Source organism: Mobula hypostoma, chromosome 4 (genome assembly GCF_963921235.1).
Source record: "Mobula hypostoma chromosome 4, sMobHyp1.1, whole genome shotgun sequence".
NCBI lineage: Eukaryota > Metazoa > Chordata > Chondrichthyes > Myliobatiformes > Myliobatidae > Mobula > Mobula hypostoma.
The window spans coordinates 202,133,935-202,144,579 of record NC_086100.1 but is presented as its reverse complement, the minus strand read 5'-3'; the positions used below and the strand labels follow the sequence as shown (position 1 = coordinate 202,144,579).

The window sequence follows — 10,645 nt, the reverse complement described above, 5'->3', positions numbered from 1 at the left end:
AGTAGATTTAAAATGTGGGGGATTTGCACACCTTTAAAATTTACTCTTATTTTTTCCAGTCCTACAGAAAGTTCTCGGCCCGAAACATTGACTCTACTTTTTCCCATCGATGCTGCCCGGCCTGCTGACTTCCTGCAGCATTTTCTGTTTGATGCTCCTCATTCTGATGTACCAACCTAACTCTTCCCTTCTATAGAATCCATTTTGCTTTCATCCATATCCATGAGTCGCTTAAATATCCCTCATGTAACTGTTCCTACCATCAGCCGAGGCAGTACTGTACTACACTAATCTCTGTATGAAAAAATCTGCCTTCCACCTCCCCCTAATCTTCCCTCCCAACGTCTAAATCTATTGCGGAATTAAGGAAAAACTGCAACGCGTTCCGCCCTGACGCCATTGACCGGGTCGGCGCAGACCCGAAGGGCCGAACGGCCTGTTCCTCCGACCCTGCCCGAGCCCCGAAGGCCAGTGGGCGGGGCTCAGATCTGCACCCTGATTGGCTGCCACCGCCACGTGGTAATGGGTACCGCTCTTCCGCCTGATTGGAGCAGAGGGGATGACGTCACAGAATTAAAGGTGAGAATTTGGGCGGGAACTCAGCGAAATCGGAAAACAAACCGAGAGAACGAAAAAGAAACAGAAAGAAAAAGAGAGAGAGAAGAGAGAGAGAGAGAGAGAGAGCGAGAGAAAGAGAGAAAGAAAGACACAAAGACACAGTAAGACAGTGAGTGCGTGCCTGTGAGTAAATGGGTGCGAGAAGGGAATGAATTCGGGTGAAGGTGGAGGGCGAGGTGAGGTGAGGTGAGGGGAGGGGTGGAAGGTGAGGGGAGGGGTGGAGGGTGAGGGGAGGGAGTAGAGGGAGTGGGTGGAGGGGGAGGTGAGGGGAGTGGGTGGAGGGGGAGGTGAGGGGAGTGGGTGGAGGTGGAGGGAGAGGGGGAGGTGAGGGGAGTGGGTGGAGGGGGAGGTGAGGGGAGTGGGTGGAGGTGGAGGGAGAGGGGGAGGTGAGGGGAGTGGGTGGAGGGGGAGGTGAGGGGAGGTGGAGGGGGAGGGGGAGGGGAGTGGGTGGAGGGGGAGGGGGAGGTGAGGGGAGTGGGTGGAGGGGGAGGGGGAGGTGAGGGGAGTGGGTGGAGGGGGAGGTGAGGGGAGTGGGTGGAGGGGGAGGTGGAGGGGAGGGGGAGGTGAGGGGAGGAGGGGGAGTGAGGGGAGGGGGTGGAGGGGGAAGGAGGGGGAGGGGGTGGAGGGGGAAGGAGGGGAAGGGGGTGGAGTGTGAGGGGAGGGGGTGGAGGGTGAGGGGAGGGTGAGGGGTAGGGGGCAGGGAGGAGGAGGTGAGGCGAGGGGATGGGAAGGAGGACGTTGGATGGGGAGGGAGGCAGGGATGGGATTTGTTTCGGGCTGCAGGAACACGAATAAAGGCATACAGGTGGGGGGAGGGGGCAGGGGAGGTGGATGGAGCAGGGGGGAGGGGGAGAGAGGGGGGAGGGAGTGGAGAGAAGGAGAGGGGGTAAGGTATGGGGCAGGGGGGTGGGGAGGGGTATAGAGGGAGAGAGTGTGGGGAGGTGGAGAGAGAAGGAAGTTGGGCTGGAGGGAGAGGAGCTTGGGATGGATGACAGGGAGAGGGGAGGGGGTAGGTGGGAAGGAGTGAGGGGAAGGTGGGAGGGGAGGAGGGAAGGTGGGGGGAGGGGGAAGGTAGGTGGAGGGAAGGTGGGGGAGGGGGAAGGTAGGTGGAGGGCGTGGAGGTGGAGGGCAGGGAGGGGGAGAAGGTGGAGGGAGGGCGTAGGTGGGGGAAGAGTGAGGGAGGGGGGTAGGTGGGAGGGAGTGAGGGAGGTGGTAGGTGGGAGAGAGGGAGGAGAAGGTGGAAGGAGGTGGGAAGGTGGGAGGGAGGGGGAAAGGTGGGAGAGGGGGAGATGGTGAGGGAATGGGCAGAGAGGTTGAGAGGGAGATGGTGTGGTAGGGGTGAAGATGGGGGTGGAAGGAGGGGTGAAGTGGGCAGAGACTGTGGGGATCCCAAGGGTGGGGTGGTTTGGAACCAAGATTGGCTGCTGGCAGAGGGTGGGGATCTGTCAGCAAAGGGGCTAGCGGATGCACGATTCAAACCCCCTGCCCAGTCCCTCCCTCTAATCCCCTCTTCCACCCCCCCACCATTCTCTTCATTCATGAGATCATAGAAAAAGGAGCAGAATTGGACCATTTGTTCCATCTTCCCAGCCACTGAGGTGATAATTGGCTAACTGGCTGATAGTTTCCTTTCTTCTGCCTCTCTCCCTTCTTGAAGAGTTGATTGACATTTGCAATTATCCAGTCTTCCAGATGCATTCCAGAACCTAATGATTCTTGAAAGGTCATTACTAATGCTTCCACAATCTCTTCAGCCACCTCTTTAGAACATTGGGGTGTACACCATCTGGTCCAGGTGACTTATATACCTTTAGACCTTTCAGTTTCCCCCAAAACCACCTCTCTGGTAATGATAACTTCACACACTTCATGCCCCCTGACACCTGGAACTTCCACCGTACAGCTAATGCCTTCCATAGTGAAGACCGATGCAAAATACTTATTCAGTTTGTCCGCTATTTCGTTGTCCCTATTACTTTCTCTCCAGCATCATTTTCCAGCGGTTAAATATCCTCTCTTGCCTCTCTTTTACAATGTATCTGAAGAAACATTTGATATCCTTTAAAATATTATCGGCTAGCTTACTTGTGTATTCTATCTTTACCTTATGACTTTTTTAGTTGCTCCCCTGTTCTGTCGCCCTGTCCCCTGCATTGCCCTCCAAACCTTCCCCCCCATCCTGTTGCTCAATCCCCTCCCCTCCAAACCTCCCCCCCCCCCCCGGGTCCTCTCCACACCACCTCCTCAACCTGTTGCTGCAGCACCCTCTCAGGAACAGCCCTGAGGAGGGGTGTGTGTGTCACTGCCCGCAAGCTCTGAGTTTAGTGTGGGAGGTCTGTTCTCTGCGGCAGGCTGGCTGTGATAACAGGGAGAGGAAGGAGCAGGGTTTAGGTGTTGTCAGGATGGGGCATTTCAAGCTAGTTGTGTATGTGGGGAGCTTGGGGTTTGCTGCTGGTGACCCTGCCTTTGGTTTGCCCCTGCAGCTGTCTCTGTCCTGTTCCACGATGGGGTTCACCTCCAGCGAGGCCAGCGACCTGCTGCGTAATAAGTTTGTGGTGGTTCTGGGAGACTCCAGTAAGTTTGCTTTGTTGAATTTGTGTCAGAGTGTTGGATGTTTCCTATAGCGGGTGAGTCAAGGACCAGTGGGGAGAGCTTCAGAACAGAGATCTATTTAGATCTGAGATAAGGAGGAATTTCTTTAGTGGTGAATCTGTGAAACCCATTGCTACAGAGAACTGTGGAGGCCAAGTGATTGGGTATATTTAAAGCGGAGATTGGTCAGTTCTTGAATAGTCAGGGTGTCAAAGGTTAAAGGGCTAAGGCAACAGAATGGGGCTGAGGGATCTTAAATTAGTCCCGGTGGAATGGTGGAGCAGGCACGAAGGGACAATTCTGCTCTTTTGTTTTCTGGTTTTATGGGCACAGCGGTGACTCGAGCATTCCTGGAACTGCTTACCTCACCCCAGTAAGTATGCTGGCTGTTGTGGCCTCTGAATGATAGTGGGTATTCCTGGTGGGGTGAAGGGAAGGCTGGCAAGGTGAGGGAACCCTGGCCCTACACAAGACATTGCGGCTGTGGTCAGGAAGAGTAAGGACACAGCGTCAGGGTCAAACAGATCAGTCTGTGCAGAAGAAGCACGAGAGAAATTGGCAGTCCAGAGGTGGTGTGGGATGGGTTTAGCAGCTTACGGAAATTTTCAGGGGATTCTACAGGTATATTATGGGAGAGAAGGGTGTTCCTGTAAATGTCAGAATGGTACTTTTTACTCTCCTCCCATCCGGTAGGCGCTACAGGAGCCTCTGCTCCCGCACCAGCAGGCACAGGAAGAGCTTCTTCCCTGAGGCTGTGACCCTGCTGAACCTCTCGGCACAGCGCTAAGCGGTATTGCACCCATATTGTACTGTCTCAGTACTTTTATATTCGTGTACTATAGCAGTTTTTATTCGCAGTTATTTTGTAAATAACACTATTCTTTGCATTTCTGGTTAGATACTAACTGTATTTCATTGGCTTTGTATCTGTACTTGGCACAATGACGATAAAGTTGAATCTAATCTAAATGAAATGAAATTGGTTTATTATTGTCACATGTTCCAGGGCACAGTGAAAATCATATGGTCCATATGGTCATTTCAATCCAATGTATTAGACCATAAGGCACAGGAGCAGCCCATCGAGTCTGCTCCCCCATTCCATCATGGCTGATCACGGACCCAGATCCCACTCAACCCTGTATACCCGCCTTCTCGCCATATCCTTTGATGCCCTGACTGATCAGGAAACTATCAACTTCTGCCTTAAATATACCCATGGACTTGGCCTCCACCGCAGTCTGTAGCAGAGCATTCCACAGATTCACTACTCTCTGGCTAAAAAATCCTTCTTATCTCTGTTCTAAAGAGTCACCCCTCAATTTTGAGGCTGTGCCGTCTAATTCAAGATTCCCCTCCATAGGAAACATCCTCTCCACATCCACTCTATCTACTCCTTTCAACTTTTGGTACGTTTCAATGAGATCCTTCCCCCAGCCCTGCATTCTTCTAAATTCCAGTGAGTACAGGCCCAAAGCTGCCAAACACTCCTCATATGTTAACCCCTTCATTTCTGGAATTGTCCTTGTGAACCTCCTCTGGATTCTCTCCAATGACAACACACCCTTTCTGAGATATGGGGCCCAAAACTGTTGACAATACTGCAAGTGTGGCCTGACTAGTGTCTCTAAAGGGTCAACATTAGCTCCTTGCTTTGATATTCCATTCCCCTTGAAATAAATGCCAATATCACATATGCCTTTTTTTTACCACAGACTCGATCTGTAAATTAACCTTCTGGGAGCCTTGCACGAGGACTTCGAAGTTCCTCTGCACCTCTGATGTTTGAATTTTCTCCTCGTTTAGATAATTGTCTGTACTATTGTTCCTTTTAAGAAAATGCATTATACATTTCCCAACACTGTATTCACTCTGCCACTTTTTTGCCCGTTCTTCCAATTTGTCTGAGTCTAATCGCATTGGTTTCTCAGCTCAACCTACTCCTATGTCTATTTTTGTATCATCCAAAAACTTTGCCACAAAGCCATCAATTCCATTATCTAGGTAATTGACAAGCAATGTGAAAAGAAGCGATCCCAATACTGACCCTGAGAAACACCACTAGTTGCCGGCAGCCAACCAGAAAAGGCTCCTTTCATTCCCACTCGCTGCCTCCTGTCTGTCAGCCATTCCTCTATCCATGCCAGTATCTTTCCTGCAATGCCATAGAACTTTATCTGTTAAGCAGCCTCGTGTGGCACCTTATCAAATGCCTTCTGAAAGTTCAAGTAAATGGCATCCACTGCCTCTCCTTTGTCCACCCTGCTGGTTACTTCCTCAAAGAACTCGAACAGATTTACCAGGCAAGATTTCCCTTCACAGACACCATGTTGACTTTGAGTTATTTTATCATTAGCCTCCAAGTACCTCGAAACCTCATCCTTAATAATAGACTCCAACACTTCCCCAACACCTGAGGTTAGGCTAACTGGCCTATAATTTCCTTTCTTTTGCTTTCTTTTTAAAGAGTGGGGTGACATTTGTAATCTTCTCGTCCTCTGGGACCCCATGCCAGAATCAGGTGATTCTTGAAAGATCATGACCAATGCATCCATTATCTCTCAGAACTCTGGGATGGAGTCCATTTGGCCCTGGTGACTTAATCACCTTAAGACCTTTGAATTTAGAAACATAGAAAAATAGGTGCAGCAGTAGGCCATTTGGCCCTTCGAGCCTGCACCGCCATTTATTATGATCATGGCTGATCATCCAACTCAGAACCCCGCCCCAGCCTTCCCTCCATACCCCCTGATCCCCGTAGCCACAAGGGCCATATCTAACTCCCTCTTAAATATAGCCAATGAACTGGCCTCAACTGTTTCCTGTGGCAGAGAATTCCACAGATTCACCACTCTCTGTGTGAAGAAGTTCTTCCTAATCTCGGTCCTAAAAGGCTTCCCCTCTATCCTCAAACTGTGGCCCCTCGTTCTGGACTTCCCCAACATCGGGAACAATCTTCCTGCATCTAGCCTGTCCAATCCCTTTAGGATCTTATACGTTTCAATCAGATCCCCCCTCAATCTTCTAAATTCCAGCGAGTACAAGCCCAGTTCATCCAGTCTTTCTTCATATGAAAGTCCTGCCATCCCAGGAATCAATCTGGTGAACCTTCTTTGTACTCCCTCTATGGCAAAGATGTCTTTCCTCAGATTAGGGGACCAAACTGCACACAATACTCCAGGTGTGGTCTCACCAAGGCCTTGTACAACTGCAGTAGTACCTCCCTGCTCCTGTACTCGAATCCTCTCGCTATAAATGCCAGCATACCATTCGCCTTTTTCACCGCCTGCTGTACCTGCATGCCCACTTTCAATGACTGGTGTATAATGACACCCAGGTCTCGTTGCACCTCCCCTTTTCCTAATTGGCCACCATTCAGATAATAATCTGTTTTCCTATTTTTGCCACCAAAGTGGATAACTTCACATTTATCCACATTAAATTGCATCTGCCATGAATTTGCCCACTCACCCAACCTATCCAAGTCACCCTGCGTCCTCTTGGCATCCTCCTCACTGCTAACACTGCCACCCAGCTTCGTGTCATCCGCAAACTTGGAGATGCTGCATTTAATTCCCTCATCCAAGTTATTAATATATATTGTAAACAACTGGGGTCCCAGCACTGAGCCATGCGGTACCCCACTGGTCACCGCCTGCCATTCTGAAAAGGTCCCGTTTATTCCCACTCTTTGCTTCCTGTCTGCTAACCAATTCTCCACCCACACCAATACTTACCCCCAATACCGTGTGCTTTAAGTTTGTACACTAATCTCCTGTGTGGGACCTTGTCAAAAGCCTTTTGAAAATCCAAATATACCACATCCACTGGTTTTCCCCTATCCACTCTACTAGTTACATCATCAAAAAATTCTATGAGATTCGTCAGACATGATTTTTCTTTCACAAATCCATGCTGACTTTGTCCGATCATTTCACCGCTTTCCAAATGTGCTGTTATCACATCCTTGATAACTGACTCCAGCAGTTTCCCCACCACCGACATTAGGCTAACCGGTCTATAATTCCCCGGTTTCTCTCTCCCTCCTTTTTTAAAAAGTGGGGTTACATTAGCCACCCTCCAATCCTCAGGAACTAGTCCAGAATCTAACAAGTTTTGAAAAATTATCACTAATGCATCCACTATTTCTTGGGCTACTTCCTTAAGCACTCTAGGATGCAGACCATCTGGCCCTGGGGATTTATCTGCCTTCAATCCCTTCAATTTACCTAACACCACTTCCCTACTAACATGTATTTCGCTCAGTTCCTCCATCTCACTGGACCCTCTGTCCCCTACTATTTCTGGAAGATTATTTATGTCCTCCTTAGTGAAGACAGAACCAAAGTAATTATTCAATTGGTCTGCCATGTCCTTGCTCCCCATAATCAATTCACCTGTTTCTGTCTGCAAGGGACCTACATTTGTCTTTACCAGTCTTTTCCTTTTTACATATCTATAAAAGCTTTTACAGTCCGTTTTTATGTTCCCTGCCAGTTTTCTCTCATAATCTTTTTTCCCCTTCCTAATTAAGCCCTTTGTCCTCCTCTGCTGAACTCTGAATTTCTCCCAGTCCTCAGGTGAGCCACTTTATCTGGCTAATTTGTATGCTGCTTCTTTGGAATTGATACTATCCCTAATTTCTCTTGTCAGCCACGGGTGCACTACCTTCCTTGATTTATTCTTTTGCCAAACTGGGATGAACAATTGTTGTAGTTCATCCATGCAATCTTTAAATGCTTGCCATTGCATATCCACCGTCAATCCTTTAAGTGTCATTTGCCAGTCTATCTTAGCTAATTCACGTCTCATACCTTCAAAGTTACCCCTCTTTAAGTTCAGAACCTTTGTTTCTGAATTAACTATGTCACTCTCCATCTTAATGAAGAATTCCACCATATTATGCCTAACACTTTTTCCTTTATAATAGAAATCGCACTCAGTCCTTCTCCCTGACACTCACGGACCTCTGGCGCACTACTAGTATCTTCCACAGTGAAGACTGATGCAAAGTACTCATTAATTTCATCTCCCATTTCTTTGTCCCTCATTGCTATCTCTCCAGCATTATTTCCCAGTGGTCCAATATCAACTCTACCTCCCGTTTACTTTTTATATAACTGAAAAAACTTTCAATATACTGCTTCACATTATTAGCTGGTTTGCCCTCATATTTCATCTTTTCCCTTCTTATAGCTTTTTTAGTTTCCTTTTGTTAGATTTTAAAAGCTTCACAATTGACCAACTTCCCACTCACTTTTGCTACCTTATATGCCCTTTTGGCTTTTATGCAGAGCTTCCCTTGTCAGCCATGGTTGCCTACCCCCGCTATTTGAGAGCTATTTCTTCTGTGGGACCTATCTATTCCTTTACATTGAGATAGCATAAGGGAACACAATAACAATATAGAATAAAGTGTACCAGCTACAGAAAAATTGCCTGCCTGCTCTACGGTGAAAGATTTTAACAAGTTAGCTTGTGAAGACAGGAGTCTTATCTCTCATACTAGGAGATCATTCAATAGTCTTCTAACAGTGGATAGAAGCTGTCCTTGTACGTGCTTTCAGGATTTTGTATCTTGTGCCCGATAGGATTAGACGATAAGACCAAAAGACATAGAATTAGGCCATTTGGCCCTTCGAGTCTGCTCTGCCATTCGGTCGTGGCTGATCGTCCTCAACCCCAGTTCCTGGCCTTCTCCCTGTAATCTTTGATGCCATGTCCAATGAAGAACCTATCAATCTCTGCCTTAAGTACAGTCAGCGACCTGTCCTTCATAGAACATAGAATAGTACAGCACAGGACAGGCTCTTCGGCCCACAATGTTGTGCTGACCCTCAAACCCTGCCTCCCATATAACCTCCCACCCTAAATTCCTCCATATGCCTGTCTAGTAGTCTCTTAAATTTCACTAGTGTATCTGCCTCCGCCACTGCCCAGGCAGTGTATTCCACGCACCAACCACTCTCTGAGTAAAAAACCTTCCTCTAATATCCCCCTTGAACTTCCCACCCCTTACCTTAAAGCCATGTACCTTGTTTTGAGCAGTGGTACCCTGGGGAAGAGGCGCTGGCTATCCACTCTATCTATTCCTCTTAATATCTTGTATTCCTCTATCATGTCTCCTCTCATCCTCCTTCTCTCCAAAGAGTAAAGCCCTAGCTCCCTTAATCTCTGATCATAATCCACACTCTCTAAACCAGGCAGCATCCTGGTAAATCTCCTCTGTATCCTTTCCAATAGTGAGGCGACCAGAACTGGACACAGTACTCCAAGTGTGGCCTAACCAGAGTTTTATAGAGCTGCATCAGTACCTCGTGACTCTTAAATTCTATTGCTCGACTTATGAAAGCAAGAGGCTTTCTTAACTACCCTATCTAACTGTGAGGCAACTTTCAGGGATCTGTGGACATGTACCCACAGATCCTCCTGCTCCTCCACACTACCAAGTATCCTGCCATTTACTTCGTACTCTGTCTTGGAGTTTGTGCTTCCAAAGTGTACCACCTCACACTTCTCCGGTGCCTATGGAAATAGATTCCACAAATTCACCACCCTCTGACTAAAGAAGTTTCTTTGCATCTGTTTTAAATGGACACTCCTCTATCCTGAGGCAGTGCCCTCTTGTCCTCGACTCTCTCACCACGGGAAACATCCTTTCCACATCTACTCTGTCTAGGCCTTTCAACATTCGAAAGGTTTCAATTAGATCCTCCCCCATCCTTCTGAATTCCAGTGAGTACAGATCCAGAGTTATCAAACGTTTCTCGTGTGTAACCCTTTCATTCCTGGGATCATCCTTGTGAACCTCCTCTGGACCTTCTCCAATGCCAGCACATCTTTTCTAAGATGAGGGGCCAAAAACTGTTCACAATACTCAAGGTGAGGCCTCACCAGTGCCTTATAAAGCCTCAGCATCACATCCCTGCTCTTGTATTCTAGACCTCTTGAAATGAATGCTAACATGGCATTTGCCTTCCTCACCACCAACTCAACCTGCAAGTTAACCTTTAGGGTGTTCTGCACAAGGGCTCCCAAGTCCCTCTGCATCTCAGATTTTTGGGTTTTCTCCCTGTTTAGAAAATAGTCTGCACATTTATTTCTACTACCAAAGTGCATGACTATGCATTTTCCAGCACTGTATTTTATTTGCCACTTTCACGTCAACCACAACTGCTGGTGCAGTACACAGTAAAAACGAAACAATGATCCTCCAGGACCATGGTGCTACATGAAACAACACAAAACTACACTAGACTACCTGAAACAACAGAAACCTACTTTAGACTTCAGACTTAAACGGGACTACATAAAGTGCACAAAACAGTGCAAGACAGTACAATAATGAATAAACAAGACAATAGGCACAGTAAAGGACAAATTACAATATAATAAATGATGTAAATGTAAACAATGCTTTAGCAGGAATTGAGAA

The 10,645-nt window shown here is 47.8% G+C and overlaps 1 protein-coding gene across 3 annotated transcripts in view; it reads left to right on the top strand.

The window, feature by feature from the left end:
* Nucleotides 1–598: 598 nt before the first annotated feature.
* The window catches only part of fam113 (family with sequence similarity 113), a 99,423-nt gene continuing 89,376 nt past the window's right edge, over nt 599–10,645 (top strand). The window contains exons 1-2 of one of the 3 annotated variants that reach the window (XM_063047238.1): nt 599–727; nt 3,102–3,192. In XM_063047238.1, the coding sequence (XP_062903308.1) occupies nt 3,123–3,192 (70 nt within the window). In that variant the 5' untranslated portion in view covers nt 599–727; nt 3,102–3,122. Of the gene's footprint in view, nt 742–3,101; nt 3,193–10,645 lie in introns of all 3 variants that reach the window. The other 2 variants (XM_063047239.1, XM_063047240.1) reach the window with 2 other exon arrangements.